The sequence below is a fragment of the Leishmania mexicana genome, chromosome 11 (assembly GCF_000234665.1).
Source record: "Leishmania mexicana MHOM/GT/2001/U1103 complete genome, chromosome 11".
NCBI classification, from domain to species: Eukaryota; Euglenozoa; class Kinetoplastea; order Trypanosomatida; family Trypanosomatidae; genus Leishmania; species Leishmania mexicana.
In genome coordinates, this window is record NC_018315.1 from 323,546 (window position 1) to 342,030 (window position 18,485).

Below are 18,485 nucleotides of genomic sequence, written 5' to 3' on the forward strand. Positions count from 1 at the left end.
CCCATCCGCTCAGCCACCCACTCAGCCGTGTCTTGTGTTGTCCTCTTCACGACGCGCTTCTCCCTTCTCTCACGTAGTCTCGTCGTAGCATAGACTTACCGCCCCCGCACTGCGTTGCGTGGCTGCGAGGCCCTCCCTCTCTCCATTCTACGCGCTCACACGCAGTCACCGCCTCCTACAGAAATACGTGCACTGCAGGGGGTGTCACCCTTTCGGCCGCGGGAAACACCATGCCCGCGGCATCCCGCTCGCCTGTCTCGAAGGCCACTGCTGCTGCAAAAGTAGTGGCAGCGGCGAAGGGAAGGAGAGCAGCGGCCGTGTCGTCACTGCCGCCATCACCTACACCCGCCAGCCTCTCTGTTGACGAGCTACGAGCCACCCCAGACAGCCGTCTGCTCACCTATCTCATGAACACTTACGACTCGGTGCGCGGGCTTTCGTTGGCGGCGCCGTCAACGGCCCCGCGCCCGAGCAGCACTCCTTTCTCGGCCCCCTATATCGAGGAACTGCTCACGCCTCGGCTGCTCTCGAGCCCGATTCCTGACGTTTCGCAACTTGTGGGCTGTCTCTTATGCGATGCTGTACGCATACATCACGAGCAGCAACAGCAGCAGCACCGGCACCGACAGCGGCGATACAGCGGCGACAGCACCCTTACGTACGCCAGCTCCGGGAGCAGCGGTAGCACCAACTACACGCAGCCGGTCGACGCTCTCGAGACAGCGGGAGCGGAGTCGCTGCCGTTTCCGCGGGAGCGCTGCGTTGACGTGCTGCAGTGCATCTGCATGTGCTTTGCCAGGCTTCAGTCTTCTCCTGTGAACGCTTCACCGTCATCAGTGGCGCATCAGCGCCAGTCGCTGCAGCGACTGGCGTATCTGATTGAGCGTGCTGCCGCGGCGCACATCTTTCGCCACCTCCTGCCTCACTGCAGCCTGACGTCGGAAGAGACGCAGCAGGCGCTGCTGTGGGTATTCCAGGCTGTCCGTTGCGCCTCCTCTGCGGCGGCCGGCGAGCTGGGGAGCGGTACCCGCGGCGGCAGCAGCGGCACTCCGACGAGCACTGCCACCTGCGGCGAGATGGCGCAGGTGCTTCGCGATATCCTTTGCTGCACGAGCGTCGTGACACCGGCGCAGCTGGTGCCACTCCTGGAGGAGCTGATCGCAGCATCACCCACGCTAAGGCTAATGTCTCTGTCTGCGTCATCGTCGTCTTCCCTCTCTGCTTGTGCTCCAAACGCGCGGCAGAGTCGGCACCTGCCAGCGCACTGCGGCAGCGGTGGCGTTCTCATCACGAGCCGCCTGCTGCTGGAGCAGACGGATATGCTGCAACCGGCCATCGCGACGTGGGCCATGGGGGAGTTCGAAGAGGGGCTTGCCGAGATGCTTGCATCCAACGCGCTTCAGTCGGAGGACGAAGACCTAGAGGGCGAGGAAAGGTGCCGCGGCAGCGACACGGACGAGGACGAGCCGCACCAGCAGCGGCAGCAGCAGCCACGGGTGAGGACAGCAAAGGCGCCGCAGGAGGCGCCACTGACTCACAAGCGACGAGGCCTGCAGATCATGGCACACGTGCTCGAGGTGCTCGTAGCGCTGATAGAACTGCACGTCGACTTAGCAGAGCAGCTGCTTCCCGCTCTCGCGCTGCATCTTGAGCATACCTGCCCTGAGGTGCGCCTGCTGCTGCTGCGCGGCCTCAGCGCGGCCTTCGCTGCGAATGAGGCGGCGGTGCGGTCCTACAGAGCCACGTTCACGGGTCCTTTGCTGCATCGTTTTCTCGATGTCAAGCCCAACATTCGTATGGACGCTGTCCGCCTGTCCTCAATGCTGCTCCAGCGCTTCGGCGACTACGCGAGGCCCGGGGCCGGCCGTGATGACCGTCACGCGATCGACGTATCCGCCGATCCGTCTCGTACGCAGTCGCTGCAGCAGGACCTCTGGAAGGCGTTCCAGCCGTTCTGGGAGCGGCTGCTCACCGACCCGCATGTCCTTGTGCGCAGGCAGACCGTCGCCTCAGTGACCGAGGCGGCGCTGGCGTGTCCGCTGCTGCTACAGCCAACACCCCATCGAGAAGGCATCGACAACAGGGATCTTCGCGGAGGACAGCAGGCAACAACCTCTCCCACGCGCAGCCCCTCCAACTTCCTCGCGCAGACGCTGGGCCTGCGCGCGCTTGATAAAAACCGCCGCGTCCGCTGCGCCGCGGTGGACGGGCTGACGCGGCTGTACAGCGAATACCGCCTCGTATGGATACCGAACGCGGTCCTGGATGCAGTGCGCATCGACGCCGGATCATCGTCCTCGACAGCGCCAGCGGGGTTGACAGCAGAGACGGTGGTCGAGGGTCTCTTGCCGGCCCCGCTCTCCTGCCTGTCGCCCACCTCAGTCACGTGCGCCGCTGCGGCTACTCAGGCCACCCTGGCGCGGTGGTTGTCGCCGACGTCTCCAGCCCCGCTTCCGCTCACCAAAACGTCTGCCCTGCTCGATTTTGAAAGAAACGCCGTTGAGAAGCAGCAGCTGTCTCAGCAGCACCCGCCAGGCGGGGACGAGTTCGACGAGGGCGATGCGTTGCTCGGCTTCGGTGCGGCGGCCAGCTCGACAAAGGCTGTCGCTGGTGGTGGTGTGCTGAACACAAGGAGCATCCCCAGCACTGCATCGGCGGCGGTGTCGGCCTACGTGGATGCCCTCGTGCAGCTCTGCCAGCACGTCGACTCTGCCCACTTTGCGCAGCTCCTGCGCCTTTCCGAGAAGAAGCCGCAACTGCGCCTTGCCATCCGGCGTCTGTTCGAGTTTCACGCCGCGGTGAAGGAAAGCAACGGTGACGTCAAGTCCGCGGAGGGTCAGCAGCGCATCCGCTCGATCCATCGACTCCTCACCTTCCTCCAGGAGACGACAGGGGCGAACAAGGGCGAGTGGGATGCACTCTTTCGCGCCAAGGACGAGACGGTGCGGCGTGCGCTGCTGCGCGCATGCGACGCGGCTCACACGGACTGGGTGGAGGTGCGTGAGGGGCTTCTGCGCTCGCTGCACGGTCGTGTCGGCGCCGATGAGTTCGCCTTTGTCAAGCAGACACTGATGCCGCAGATGGTCTTTGCCGTGAAACCCGATCACCTTGCAGGACTGATGCAGCGGCTGCACCGCAGCATCTACACCAGCGCCCGCGACGAAGTCGTAGTGGATGGGGCCGGCGCCGCCAGCGCTTTGCGAGCGCTGCTGCTTTTCACCGGCGCATCGCCGTCGTTCGCGGCGTTGAGCACCGAAGGACTCGTAGAGGCCCTGCAAGCCGCCGCGAAGCAATCTGTAGGCCCTCCGCCGAACTGGTGCGGGCTGCTGTTGCAAGCGCTGCAGCAATGGGCTACCGCCACCGCCACTATGGCGGACAGAAACACCACTGCCACCGCCGGTGCGACTTCTGCTCTGCACGACTCACTGATCGACACCCTTCGCGCGATGGCGCTCGCGTCACTACCCATGCAGCAGACCATCCCATCCTCTCTCGCCTCTAGAGCTTTGGCAGCAGACAACGACGGGTGCCGTAGTGAAATGGCCCTCTCAGCAGTGAAGCAGCTGGCAAAGCAAGCGACGCGCACACTAGTGGCGCTGCTGAGCGTCCCTGGCTATAGCACCAGAGCAGCGGCTGCGCTACACTCCCTCGCGTCGGAGTTGGCGAAGCGCCTCGCTAGCGGGCGAGCGCTAATAAACGACGTCAAGACGGTCGCTTGGCTTGCGAGCGTCCAGGCCCTTGCGCGCTGCGGCGGTGGCAGTGGCAGCGACGACCGCACTTCGCGTGCAGTAGGTGCGGCGCTGCTGCTGCTCTCTACAGTGTCCTCTACAGCGGCGGCCACCACGGAAACGGATGCAGGACCGCTTCCGGCGCTCCTGCTGTCCCTCTCCTCCCTGCTTGTCACCGCTGTGGAGGATGTATGCGGCAAGGCGGGACAGTCAAGGCTCAAGGCTCTTGCGACCGCGGCACCAACAATGCCGGCCTGCGGTGCCCTCTCCTCCTCGCCTGTGAGCACCAATATGTCAGTCACTGCAGCCATCGTGGATGGGTCGGCCAAGGCCATGGTGGCCCTGGCGCTGACCTGCCCCAAGTCCTCGGACGCTGGTGGCCGCAGCACTGGTGTCGCCAGCCGCGCGAACTCTGTGATATGCGCAGTAGATGCGCTCCTGAAAGGTTACAAAGCTTCCGTGGCGGTGGCGCTGGGGCGGCGTGCGCCAGCCAGCGTCGGCAGCTGCCAGTGCCGAATCGCACTTGAGAAGCAGCTCGTGAAGCTGTTGCTGACGCCGACAACGGACATCAGCAGGGAGCTGGCTGTCTCTGTGGTTCTCTCAGTGGAGGAAAGCGCGCATGTGCGTCACGCTGTGCAGGCGAAGCTCGCAGGTCATCTTCTGCACCGCACCTGCGACATGCGGGTGGCTGCCTTGTTGCTGTTGACTGCGATCAGCGAGGACTCGAAGAGCTCCTATCACCGACTCCGTGGGCTGGTGGAGACTGTGGGGGATCACTTGCGGGCAAAACAGGTGAGCCAAGGCGCCTCACTCTCATCGCCATCGGCGCTCTACTGCTACTGGGAGTACACCATCCCATTTCTGGTCCTCTTCCTCGCTCACCACCCGTACTACGCGAGCGAGGAGGCGGAGAATCAGTTCGTTGGGTTCCAGCGCGTGTGGCACCTCCTCATTGGCGAGCTTCTCCGCCACGGCACGCAGTGCGCTGGGTTTGTGGTAGAGCTGCTCAGCAAGATCAAGCAGTCAGATGACGCCCTGGCCCCGGAGAGTGATGCGTGCCGCGTCATGTGTGACCTTGCGAGTCGAGTGCTGCTGGAGTGCCTCGGCCAGCGGCAGAGCCGGGCCGAGGACCTTCGCCGCTACCCGGGTGCCGTGCTCTTGCCCTCCTTCTTTGTGTGCACGTCGCGCGCCAACCCGCAAAAGCTGCTGGAGACCGTCTTCCTCGACCACGGTGTGCGTGTAGCCGCCAATGCCCCGTTTCGGATGACCACCGTCTGCGGGGGCGCCGCGGGGGCGGGCAGTGGCAGCCGCGGCAGCAGCCGCCAGGCCACTCCGCGCGCCTCGTCGACCGCCCGCTCTGGCGGCGCGGACGGTGTCACAGACATCAATTACGTCCCCAGCTCCGCAGCACCATATGGAGTGACGACTGCTGCTGCTGTTGCTGTGCCGCCGTCTCCGCTGAGGAAGCGCGCACGCTCCCCGTCAGCTGACGTGAGCGCTGCTGTATCTCTCTCGCCGTCTTTGAGGCCGCAATGCGAGGATGAAGTAGTTGGGGGGGACGAGGGCAGCACGCCGCAGCGCGAGGGCACCGAACCAACCGTGGGGGAGAGCGCTAGCAACTCTAACCCGCTGAGCGGCTCCGCGATTGCCTCGCAGGAGTGGAATGCAAAGCGGGCGGCACTGCAGCGTGCCACTATAGAGGAAGCGCTCGATGACCTCTTCCGTGGACTCACCAAGACGGCCATCGCGCAGCTGCGCTGGAAGGTCGTCCGCAGCCGCATCGAGGAAGCTCTCCGTGCGCTGGACTGCAGTCGGCTCCCGCAGCAACCGCAGCCGCACATTACCAATGAAGGCGCTGGCACCGATCTGATGGTGGCGAAGGGTGCCTCGTTGCTGGAGTGCGACATGGAGAACCTGCTGCAGTACGCCAAAGATCAGCTACGGGTGCGGTATGATCGTGCCCCGGCGTAGGCACCTGCGCGCACCATTTTGGCGCACGCTTCCTCGAGCGCGGAAACACATTCTCCATATAGACAGACACAGACACAGACACAGACAGATGCATAGAAGGATGGGGGCATGCGCGCACCTCACACCTTGCGCCCGTGACCGGTGCTTGAGAGCGCTGCGCCCATCTCGTCTTTACCGTTGGCTTTGGCTACCTTTGTGATGGTGTGCGTGGCCGGCCTGTGTGGGGGAGGGTGGGCAGGGGGAGGACTGCTCGATGGCATGTTGCTCCTCAGCGCATGCCACGTGGCGTTCTTCCTTCCCCATCACGCCGCCGTCTTTTTTCTTCGTTCTTCTTCTTGCCTGTGCACGGGTGCCTGCGGTCGTGCACGCGACGGCGTTGGTTTGCTCATCGTGCCCCAGTCTCGCGCACCTGCAGCGTTGGCCGAAAACAAACAAAAAAAAGGAAAGGAGCGACACGCACGTCTTGCCGCCACCTCCCAGTGACGAGAGGACAGAAGAGGGGACGATTGGGGAAAAGAGCGGTGCACAGCGACGCGCTGGCGGACGTCGTCCGAGGAGAGAATGGGGGGGGAGGGGCGGTTGGGCTGCGATTCGAGGCAAGCTCTCTCGCGATACGTTGCCGTCCCCGTCTGCCTTGATCCTTCTGTGCGGGCCCTCCACCTTGCTTGTACTCTCTCTGTGTGTGTGCTGTCACGGCAGTCTACAACGTATGCAGAGTCAACGGAATAAGAGCAACCCACGAGCACGCATTGAGCTTGGCTGTCGGCGCTGTGCGCTCACACATACCCGGCGCGTGGTTTTTTTTTCTTCTCTCGACAGTGGCGCCCTTGCCGTCGTCTCGTGAGGAACGCGCTGGCGCTGAGGAGGAGCATCTCTCTGCTTGCTGTGTGTGTGCGGGGATGGTTGGGCCAGTCACGCAGGCGCCTTGTTATCGCCGGCATCCACAGCACACGGACCCACTGTGACTCTGCTGTAAAGCTTCTCTCTTCGCCTTCTTTCCGGTCTTTTTTTTCCTTCCGACACCTGCACGCACACACACACACACACATCGCACATGTGTGTGCACCACACGGTGACGCAACGACGACCCCGACAAACCTCCCTTTGGCATTTCGTTGACTGCCTCCCACTGTCCAGCAGAGAAAGTAAAGTCGCCCCCCTCATCCGCACACACACACACCCACTGACGTAGTCGTACCTTGGCACGAGAAAGGGGGCACCGTTACACGTACACGTGCGCACACGCACACGCACACGCATTCCCAGGGAGGGAGAGAGGGAGAGGTGCCCCATTTCGGCACTGCAGGCACCGTGCGAGGCGGCTTGCCCATCCTTGCGACCTTTTTTCTCCTTCCTCCCTCCTCTGCCTGTGATTGCTGCGGTTTCTGCGCGTTTTTCTGCTGAGAGATACACTCCTCGCTCAGCTCGCTCACTTTACACTTTATCTGCCTGTGTGCACGCGAGGGAGGCGCTGGCGACCTCTCTCTTCCTCTCTCTGTTGTGTTTCTGTTATGTTGTCTTGTCCATCTCCGGCTTGTTTTCTCTCGCGCATCCGCGGATGCTCGCTTCGTCACCACACCTCATCGTCATTCATCCTTTCTTGTTTATATCCTCTGTATTGTTCTCCTCCTCCCATCTCTCTCTCTTGCTCTCGCCGTGGGCGCACCTCCGTGAATAGCCATCATGAGTGGATCCCCGTTGAACTCGTCACCGCCGCCGGCGCTCATGGCCAGTGATGAGGTTGTTATCAACGAGGGTGTTGGCGTCGTTGTGCGCATCCGCCCGCTCTCCACGAAGGAGCGGGCGGATGCGAGGGTGCACAACTGCGTTAAGTGCTTGCCAGACTGCGTCATCATTGACGGCAGCGCCCACGCACGGGCATCCATGCACGCGAGCCCGGCAGGGCAAGCTTCGCCGCCGACGCGCGCCACAACTCGCCCATATCAGTTCTCTGTTGATCAGGTTTTCAACACGCACGCCTCGCAGATCGAGGTGTACGAGCAGTCGTGCAAGCGCATCGTAGAGGGTATCTTCCACGGCATCAACGGCTCCATCCTCGCCTACGGCGCCACCGGCTCTGGCAAGACGCACACCATGTTTGGCAGCACAATGAGCGCTGCGGGCATTGTGTACCAGGCCGTTCAGGACATCTTTGCGGAGAAGGAGCGACTGGAAGAAGAAGAGGGCAAGCGCGTACGCATCAAGTGCAGCTTTCTCGAGGTCTACAACGAGGATGTTTTCGATCTGCTCGCCAGGCCGGTGGGAGACGGCAGCGGCGGCGCGAAATCCTTGGCGAACAGCGGCACTGGTACCTCGGGCCGAGAAGCGAAGCGAGTCCCTCTTCAGGTGCGCGAGGCATCCGACACGGCGGCTTCTGGGTCTGCCGGCTTTGATGCCAGTGAAAGCGGCAGCATCAACAACGGCGGGCTGCACATTCGTGGGCTAACACACGTCTTCCCCGAGACGTTCGAGGACTTCGCCCGGAGCATCGAGCACGGCCACACACAGCGATTCGTGGCCGCCACCGGGGCTAATGCGCAGTCGAGCCGCTCGCACGCGATCATCACGGTTGAGGTAGAGGTGCGCCACAGTAATACCCGCGCCAACGTTGGTGACTTGGGGTTTGTGTCTGCGGTGGATGACAACGCCGATGCGGCAGAGGCAACCGCAGAGTTCTCGCCAACGAAGAAAGCGGCAAAGAAGAAAAAGAAGCCGTTGGCGTCGACGGTTACTATCGCGAAGATTCAGTTCGCGGATCTGGCGGGTTCTGAGCGAGCCGCCGCGACCAGTAATACGGGCCTGCGTCTTCGCGAGGGAGGCAACATTAACCGGTCGCTGCTAGCGCTCGGTGCGGTTGTGCAGAGCCTGGTGCAGCAGAAGGTGCGGCGGCGGCAGACAGGTGGCAAGGGCGGCGGCAAGATCTTTATTCCGTACCGTGGGTCCAAGCTGACACGGTTGCTGCGCGACAGCATCGGCGGCAACTGCCGCACGCAGATGCTCTTCTGCCTGAGCCCGAGCACGAAGCACACGGAGGAGACGGTGAACACGATGAAGTTTGCGATGAACGCGAAGGAGATTCAGGTGGAGGCGCACCGCAACGAGTTCGCCGTCAACTCGAGCCAACTCGCCAAAACGCAGGAGGCGCTCATCGAGGAACTGCGCGAGGAGCTTGCTCGCGCGCAGTCTGCCCTCGCCGCGTACACGAGTGGTCTCAGCGGCAACAACGGCAACCATAGAAGCGGCACCGAAAGGAATCAGTCTCAGCGTGCGGACGCGATGCCGGCGACCGAGAGCGGCTCCGCTGGCAGCGAGAGTCCTTCGCTGACCCCACACACTCGACAGGGGGCGTCGCCGTCGACGTCGAACAGCCCTCTTGCTCCCCTCAGCACTAGTAATCGCAGCCGCAGTAGTCCTGCCCCCACACCAGCAGTGCCAGCCTTGTCCTCGGGGCCTGCCAAGGGCGCCCCACGGGGAACCGTCACACCATCTGCGGCAGCCGCGGGTGCAGCAGCGTCATCGTCGTCCGTGGACGTATCCCACTCTCCCATATCGATCGGTGGCACCGACGTGCTGCAGGGCGGGAGCGGGCTACGCCCATCCATCAGCAGCCGCACTGCTCGCCCATCTGTCTTCTCTGAGACCACTCCGCTTTTCTCTGAGCTGGAGGCAAAGCTGAAAAACTTCTCTGCGCAAAAGGAAAGCCTCTACCACGAGGTGCGCGAGGCGCAGGAGCGCCAACGTGATAGGGAGACACAGCTGCGAGAGCAGCAGTGGCGGCTTGCCACTTTTCTTGTCAGCGACGCCTCCGGCAGCCGCGCACGCGGGGAGGTGGACGGAAACGGCACCACCGGCATTGGGGTCGCCGGCCTGCGCAAGATGATTGCGGCCATGGAGGCGGAGCAGGCTCAGCAAGCACACCAGCTGACCGCGCTGACAGAGCGGCTCGACGACGCGGATCGGCAGTTCGCCGCCACGCGGCAGGAGCTGCTACGCGAGCGTCAGGGCACCTCGCTTGAGCTGCTGCTAGACAACGCGCGTCTGCGCCAAGGGTGCACGGAGGCCGAGTGCCTGGCCGCGCACTACCACCAGGAATGCCGCTCGCTGCTCAACCGTCAGGCTGAATACGCCGAAGCGCTGAGCAAGTGTGTCGAGGCTATTCAGCGCCTTCGTCCGCACCTCGCCCAGCTTACCTCGCTCACGTCCTCCATGAACGGCAGCAACAACGGCAACGCCATCGCAGCCGCGGCCGAGACGGCGAATGTGGCTCTCTTGTACGCGCTGCTGCCCACCGCGTCCACCGCACAGATGACGACCGTGTTCGAGTCCGCGTTGCACTCGACCGTGAAATCGTCGCTGCAGGCCCCGCCACTGAAGTCGGTCTCTGCCGTCTCCTTTCCTGCGCAGCCAATGCCCTTTGCACACCCGCCGCTGGCGCCGAGTCCGACGAACCGGGCCGGCCGCAGCAACAGCTCCAGTCCACTGCGCGGCGGCGGGTCTGCCGGCACTCGTGGCTCGAATCACCTCGCGGAGCATTTCCGAGACCTGATGGCCACCGCCGAGTCGATGCATCTCACCAGCAGTAGCGAGAGGGATACGAACGAGATCACGGAGGGGTTTCGCACGCGTCACGGCCATCTCGTGCAGACGGCGGACCGCACAAATAGTCCGGAGCGGCGTCCTTCAATACAGCAGGGGGGCAAGACCGATGAGCCCCATGGCCGGGCTCCCGCAACCGGCAACAAAAACGCCCCCAAAGCGTTCGGGCGCACGCTCAGTCTCACAGGCTTGACCCAAAACTCAGCGTCGGCGCCACCTGGAGGCCGCAAGAGGCGCCTATGTCCGGTAGCAGACAAGACGTCATCGGGTGGACCGGCCAGCGGACACGCGCCTCGCACCATCAACGGAACAGCCGCCAAAAAGAGCGTTGGTGGTGGCGCGCCACACGTGCAAGCGCTCGAGCGGTCCGTCTCCGCCCCGCTCCCGTTTACTCGCTCAGCGTCACGTACCCAAGGCCCAGCCGCTGGACCAGCTCGCAAACCTAAGGCAGCTAGTGGCTCAGGCCCCGCCGCTGCATCATTGACGCGACGTCACGCAGGTGCACAGAAGGTTACCCGGCATCAGGCAAACAGGCGGATGCCCGTCGGCAGTTCCGGTGCCGGGCACACCGCTACATCTTCTTCCTTCGCCTTTGTGCGCAGCAACCATGCGTCTGCGCTGCGGGCGCTCGCATTCGCCATGGACGGTACAGACTCTAGCATTAGAGGACGGTCGAACCGTCGCGGAGAGGTGGACTCGTCACCGCCGATGGTTGCGCGGGCGTCTTCGGAGGCGACAGCGAACAAGGGTAGAAGTCGTAGCATGCCGAACACCAACGATGCCGCCAAGAGGAGGCAGAGCAGCAGCGGTACAGGCAATAAGTTCGCCGCCAACAAGATGCCATCTTGCCCCGACGTGGACTGCGGCTCATCACGTGCGCAGGCTCAGCAGGAGAGGAAGCGCGCCAGCGGTGGCGCGGCGCCGCACCTGCTGAGTTTCGCACCGTCATCAGCGTCGAAGTTTGAGCGCACCAATAAGAAGGCAGGCAAGCTTGCCCGATCCCAGGCAACCATTGCTTCTCTTGGTCCCCTTCACATGGCCGGGGCTTCAGGGGCCCCGCTGCAGCACCGGTTGGATTCTGCCACCGATACCGCGGCAACCCTTACCCCCGTGGAAAGCCCGTCCCGCATCTCGTTCTCCAGCAGTCATAGCAGCAACCCCATCATGAGCTGCACGTCTGGGTCGTCGAGCTACAACGGTGCGCCAGAGGGTCGAGCTGCCACACCTGAAACGGGCGCGCACAACACGAAAAAGGTTACCAATGGTGCACGAAAAAGGCATGACAAAACCCCACAGCTGACGGTGGCGCGTCTGCTGGAGTGCGCGGCGGCAGCGGCGGCGGCGCCTGCGTTACCGCAATACAACTCCACCTTGTCTGCGAACACACACGGTAGTGATTGCGTGAACAAGGAGAGCGGCCAACAGCCACTTCAGTCGCGCACGCGCACTTCCTTCACGGATGACCTCATGGTGAGTATCAGCACATGCTTCTCCGATGGGCTGTCGCCGAACAGTCGGGGACAAGTATCCTCGAGCCACTACTAACATCGTGCGATGGTGGCACAGGATGTGAGCGAATGTTGGGTGGGGGAGGGGGGATACACGGTTGTCTACTGCACGCGCTGGCCGTGCAACTGGTGCGTTTTTATTTCCCTTTTCTCTTTTCAACTGCTTTCCCCACGTCGTTGTCCCGGAGCACACAACGCTATTCACGCGTGGTCCGTCAACACCGTCGAAAGTGTCCCTCCCTCCCTCCCTCTCCTTCTCTGCCTCCACTTCGCCCACCTTCGAGCTCGCCTCTTCCTTCGTTGTTGTCGTTGTGCGTGTTTGCCGCCCGGAGATCCGCTACACGTTTTCCTTTTTTTCCGTTTCGCTTCTACTAGACCGGTGCGCTCTCCCGCCCCTCCCCCACGTGCGTTGTGTGGAAATGGGGAAGGAGGCGACGAGGGATGGACATGGGCGGTGAGGAGAGGAGGGGGGAGGGGGGAGAAGTGTATGTGCGTGTATGTGTACAGTCGTGGATCATGTGGGGAGCAGGTCTGCATCCTCGTTCTCCCTTTCTCTTCCTGTGGCTGCGATGCCTCCCTCTCTTGTAAGTCCTTCGGATGTCGTGCCCACATGTGGGTGTCTTGTTGCATTTTTTTCGCGGGCTCAACACCCCTTCGTCCCACCAACACCGCCACCACCACTGCAGCACGTGGGAAGCGCCTCCACATACATATACATACACACTGGAACATATCGTTCCTTCTCCTTTTGAACTGGATCACTCCTCGCTTGCCTGCTGGCCTCTCTCCCATCGTATCGGTGCGCCATACCTGCCACAGCCACGCTTTATATTTCGCTGCTGGGCTTTCGTTCTGTATGGGCTATGCATGGTGTGTGCGTGCGTGCGCGCGTGTGTGTGTGGCCATCCGTCTGTGTCTGTGTTGGCTTGTGTTCTCGCCTCGCCATGACACTTGTCGACGCGCACACGCACTGGGAGGGAGGCGAAGAGGCCCCCCCCCCTCAGCAACAATATATCTGTATCTATATATGGTCATTCTCTATAACGCATCAACAAGACGGGAACGCAGAAGCGTACTGTGTTGCCTCTCGTGAAGAGGCCGAAGGATCGCAAGAGGAGGGGTGGGTGTGGATGAAGGGACGGTAGACGGTATGACAAGTCTCACAGAGTGGTACAAATACGGTCTCGGGGAGGTGGGGAGGGGGGGAGCAAGAGGGACGGTGTTCAGTAAGGGTACGGCTGTGATCGCGAAGGAGGCTACCGCGATGGGGTGTGCAATAAAGGGCGCGCGCGCAAGAAGATGGGGGGAGGGAGAGGGAGAGGGAGAGGGAAGAGGATGACACAGTTAAATCATTTTTTTCTACGTTCCTTCTTTCTGTGCGTATGCGTGTGCGTGTGTCTTTTCCAGGAAGAAGCGCGCCTTGCCGGCTCCCTCCCTCCCTTCTTTCCTCCCTTCCTCCCTCCTCCCTCCTCCCACTTCCCCCCCCCTCTCCCCCTATCGCCACCCCCGCTTGGTTTTGTTTTGTTTTTCTCTTCCTTTCCATCTCTGGCTGTGGGCCTAATTGGGACCCTTCCATCTCGTATCAACTTCCTTCCTCTACATCCTGTTAACGGACAGAGCACATTGCCGGGTGCGTCTACGTGGGTGTGAGTGATGTGGTGCGCATAGACGCTTTCCTTCCTTCATTTTTTTTATTGTTGTGTGTACGTTGTGTGTGTGTGTGTCGTCATCGCCGCCGTCGCTTTGGTGGCAGTGGCGGTGTCTTGATCGTTTTGTTAAGTCTTCACCTCTGCCAACGATGCAAGGTCAATGCAAGCGCTGGCCAATATCTACCACCAGAGCGTTACCACCGACCGCGTCGGTACTAAATGGCAAAAGAGGGGGGAGAGGGAGGGGCCCTTGTGCCCTTTCTGATGCTGAACATTGCCAATGGTAGTCTCACACCCTCACTCCGCCCCACCCTGTGACGCTGGCCAGCAACTCGTGCCAGCTCCTCGAGCGAATCGCCTCGCAACGACTGCGCGGCCATGTAGGCGACACGGTCGAATCACAGCAGTCTGTCTTCCGTCCCTCCCCCCGCTCCACTGCTCCACCGCAGACCCCGTGGACTTGCACCTCCGAAAAGTAGTGCGGCGCGGGCCAGGTATAAAGATGAGAGCACTGTCGGTGGATTCTACGCTGGGACGTTCGACGCACTAGATCATGGCGTTGAAGAGGTTCAACGTTGACCCATACCGTACTCGCAGGATCATGGGTTTCGCAGACTATCGCCCTGCCTGTATTCACTCCCCCACGGAGAAATCAACGAGGTCCAGCTTTTCACCCGGAGTTGCACAAGGGTCTCTCGCAGGGCCTTCTTCCCTTCATTGTAGTAGACTCGCTGGGGGTGGAGCTCAGCAAGGCCCCCGGACTGCACCATGCCTCCTTTGCTGAGGACATCGAAGTCCTCACGCCCTCCTCAGACAAGCTTGTCATACAAGTTACAGCGCAATCCACCCTCTGAATGGGGCAGCACTGGACACTGGAGCACGTCATGCAGCTAAGTGCCCCCCCCCTCCTCCCTCCACCTCAAAAAAAAACGAGGTACGCACTCTTGGGGGGGGGGGCGACACCGCAACCAACTGAAAGTATCCGTGGCACGCACGTGTCCGACGGAGGATCGCCATACCCCGCGTTCGCCGCGTGGGCGTTCAACCAAGATGTGGAAGGGGCTGACGGGTTGCAGAGGTTGTCAAAGAAGTCAGGGCTCGGCTTGTCAGGCGGAAGGCAGTGCGCTCGAACGGATGGGTGTCTGTCAGAGGATTCACTTCGCTCTTCCTACATGGCGCTGCTTGAATCAAAGCTGGTCTAGGGTGGCACCGCGTGGTGGGACAGTGCTGCTCGGAAGCTGCGCAAAGGCCCTTGAGCACCGGCACGCCAAAGCAGTTGCAGGCCGCGTGGCTACTCTCACAATACGCAGACAACAGAGACCGGCTCGAGGAGACCGATCTCCTGCCTCCCCTCCCCCGACCCCAGAGTGCTGCTGCGCTGCGGACGCCTGCATCCCTCCGCAGCCACGCCAGGAGGCAACCTTGCTCACTTGGCGCAGGAGAGGTGCACACGCCGGATGGTGGTGTTGTCACAACGCTTCCGCTGCTCTCACGCCGGTGTGCAGGCATGGACACCCCTCGGAGCCCCGCACGCGTACACCTCCGTCATGCGCAGTGGTCGCGTGCGCGCCAGCATATCACTCCCTGGCGGGCTGCGGGCGCACATACCAGAGGAATTAAAGCCAGCAGCACGCAGGCAGCAACTCTCTCGTTTTTCGGAGCGCTCTTATTGATGGCAGATTGCGGCGTATCGGGGGGAGGGGGCACAAGCGCTGGCGCAACTGGAAGGGTGAGGCATGGCGCACAGGCGGGGGCGCAGGGACTCAGTGGGCCCTGACCTGGGGCTGCGCCACTTTCTCCCTGAGCTCACCCGGCATGCGTGTGGACCACCCCCTGCCACCCGCACGGAAGGCGCCAGCGCTTGCTGCCCTCCAGCGGGTAGACCCTTGGCGCGGCCCTCGTGGGTTAAGGCGTGCGGCGCCCCCGAGTTTTCATCTGGCGTCGATTGCGCCGCATGCGTGCAAGGAAGGGACGAAGAAGGACCGGAGGAGACCGTTGGATACATGGCCCCAATGCGACGGCAGGGAGGGTTTCTTGTGGGCGGCCGGGATATCAGTCGCAGAGCACCGAGAGGCGGGTGAGCTGTGGCTGCGCGCGTGCACGTTTGCAGGATCGTTCGTGGTAGAGCAGACCCCAACGATGGCGAAGGCGCAAGGAGATGCCCTTGTTGTCGTTGTCGTTGCCGTTGTCGTCGTTGTGTGCGTCACCTTGTGGGCTGTCAGCACCCCTTTTTTTTCGGTGTCGTTTTACCGTCTCGCACGCTCGCTCCTCCTCCTCCATCCTTTTCCCGTCCCGTTCGCCATTGGCCCACCCGTGCGCCTACGGGTTGACTGCTTCAGAGTCGTCAACGAGCTGTGCGCCTGCATGGTCACTGTTGGTTTTATGTGTTTGGTGCCTGCACACATACACAGCTCGCGAGCACTCTATCGCCTCCTTCCTTCTGCCATATATCTCTCACCCTCCCTCCGAGGCTCGCGAGGGGGAGAGATGAGGTCGTGCCCATGCGCACACAAAGCACGCGACAGAGGGAGGCACGGAGAGTGTGTGTGCGCGTGTGACGCTTTTTCTGTTCGCTCTCGCTCTCTCTTTTGCTTGTGTGCCTATGTATATGCCCCAATACGCTCTCCCCCTCCCTCCACCACACACACGCACACCCACACACCTCCTCCCTCCTTCCCTCTGATCATTCTGATGATGTACATGCTGCTTGTCTTGTTTTGTGCATTCTCTCACTGCTCATGCTGATCTCTCTCTCTCTCTGTGTTTTTTTTGTTGTTTACGTGGGGGAGGGGGGGGAGGGGTGCGCGCTTTTCCTTTTTCGATTGCTGTTAATGACGTCCCTCCCCTCCCCCACCACCACCCACCACCACCAACACCAACACCTTCCACGTCGTTTTTTTTTTCCTGTTTTCCGTCGTCTCCTCCTCCGTCACGCCTTTAACCCACCGTCTCACGGGGCCATCACCACTAAGCTCTACAAGCAGACACACATATAAAAAAAAATAACGCACGAGGAAGTTAGTGAGAAGGATATGATGTGTACATGTATGTGTCTGTGTGTGTGTGTACCATTGCCTGTTTGCAAGCCGTGTCTGATGCCGGCTGTCACTGCCGCCGTCGTGTCGCCTATGCGTTCAGGTAGAGCGCCGAGTCAGAGTTTTTCTGCGCTCGCCCCTCTCGCCTGCCTGTCGCCTTCTCTTTTCTCTTCCGGCATCCCGCCTCTACGGCGTGAGGGAATGAAAGTAACAAGATCGTATATTGTGCATCGCGGTGGCTCAGCACCCGTCAAAGGCGTAAAGACTCGTCTCGGGCGCCATCTCCGGGACTTCCTCGGGGGATGCACCTTCCACCGGTCCCTCTTCATTCACCGATGTTCTTCGCGGATAGATGTTTGCGCATAGATGCGCGCACACACGCACGATTTTTGCATCACCCCTCCCTCCCTCCCTCCCTCCACTCAATGCTGCAACACCCACCCACCCACATATATATATATATAGATACACTGACACATAGACGTGTGTGCGTGTACGCGCGCGTGTGTGCGCTCACTGAGCACAGCCTTACGCACAAGACAGCCGTGGTTCTCTCGTCGGTTATTATTATTATTACTGTGCCGTTCGTGCCCTTCCTCCCCTCCCCCACAACGCAAGCCGCGTGTGCACGTGCACGAAAACGATGAGCAAGGAAAAGAAGACCGTCGCGGCATCCAACACGGCCCGCAGCAAGGGCCACAGCACGGCGAGCCCGACCACGCCGGAGGTGGTGAATTACATGACGCCGTTTAGCTTTTCAGGCGAGACGCAGGAGGCGGCGGGCCGCATCTACCGCCTCCCGAGCAAGACCGACTTCTACACTTTTCGCACCTTCGCCGACTCGCTGGAGGGCTTCACCTTGCGCTACAACCGCGCCAACGAGGTGATGGTGTGGGAAAAAAAGTTGCCCAACGAGTCAATGCATGTCATCAAGGTGTTTGGTATATTTGTAAAGACCAAGGATAACCCCAGTGGCGGTGCGACCCCGACGGAGCTCTACAACCTCTTGCAAGATCCTATTTTCCGAGAGCAGTGGGACGAGTACCGCCAGGAGGCGTTCCGCGTCTTGAGCTTGAGCGCTAACACGGATATTGGCTACTACGCGGCTAAGAGCCCGATGCCGCTCGTGGCGAATCGCGACTTTGTGAACCAGCGCATGTGGTATGAGGCGGGCCGAGACGAGTACGTTATCTTCAACACATCGGTGCCGCACTCGGCGGTGCCACCAACGTACCAGAAGGACGCGCACCGCAACAAGCACGGGCCGTACATCCGTGCCATCTCGAAGCTGACGGGGTATCTGATCCGCCCATGGAAGAACCCGAAGAGCGGCGAAGTCGAGGGCGCGAGTCTCACGTACGTTACGCAGACCGACCCGGGTGGCTGGATCCCGGTGAGCCTGACAAACTACATCGCCACCAAGTTCGCCCCGAACACGATGAAGAACGTAGCAGAGGCACTGCCACAGTTCCGTCTGTGGTTCAAGGAGCAGCTGGAGGCTGGCACGTACACAAAGGACTGGGATCTAACCCCCGAGTGGTGGGTCGAGGATGGCAGCGACGACGTCGTCAAGAATGAAACGGTCGAGTTCGCCGTTAAGAAGTGGAGTGAGGAGCCCACCGTGAAGTAGTTGGGGCACGGTGCACCGACGAGCATCAACTTCGCACGGATGTGTGCTCTGTGAGGATTACGAAGGTGACAGAGAGAGAGAGAGAGGAAGCCGAGAGAAAGGGAGAGGGCGGGGAGCGGTGTTGTCGCCATGGATGCCGCTGCCACTGGTCGTGTGTACTGTTCTGTTTGGTCACCCATCGCTTTCCGCCTCCTCCTGTCATTCCATATGACGTTCCATCGTTGTCTCCGACTTGGTCGCTTCTTATCACGGACGCACTCATCATACGGGTGATTTTCTCTATCGGCGACTGCACCGCGAGACATCGTGCGCCTTTACATGGTGTTCGGGTGCTTTTTTTTTCTGGGTATGTTCATCTTGTGCGCCTG

At 61.4% G+C, this 18,485-nt stretch overlaps 3 protein-coding genes across 3 annotated transcripts; all 3 read left to right on the forward strand.

Annotated features, from left to right (window-relative positions):
- Positions 1 to 407: 407 nt before the first annotated feature.
- LMXM_11_0860 (conserved hypothetical protein) lies at positions 408 to 5,699 on the forward strand (the record flags this gene model as incomplete). Its single annotated transcript, XM_003873008.1, has 1 exon — positions 408 to 5,699. The coding sequence occupies one exon, from the start codon at positions 408 to 410 to the stop codon at positions 5,697 to 5,699; it is 5,292 nt and encodes a 1,763-aa protein (XP_003873057.1).
- A 1,884-nt stretch (positions 5,700 to 7,583) lies between these two features.
- On the forward strand, positions 7,584 to 11,840 carry LMXM_11_0870 (putative kinesin; the record flags this gene model as incomplete). Its single annotated transcript, XM_003873009.1, has 1 exon — positions 7,584 to 11,840. One exon carries the CDS (start codon positions 7,584 to 7,586, stop codon positions 11,838 to 11,840), a length of 4,257 nt encoding a protein of 1,418 aa, XP_003873058.1.
- Positions 11,841 to 17,130: 5,290 nt separating this feature from the next.
- Positions 17,131 to 18,117, forward strand: LMXM_11_0880 (conserved hypothetical protein; the record flags this gene model as incomplete). The annotated part of the gene is made up of 1 exon (XM_003873010.1): positions 17,131 to 18,117. The coding sequence occupies one exon, from the start codon at positions 17,131 to 17,133 to the stop codon at positions 18,115 to 18,117; it is 987 nt and encodes a 328-aa protein (XP_003873059.1).
- Between the last annotated feature and the right edge of the window lie 368 nt (positions 18,118 to 18,485).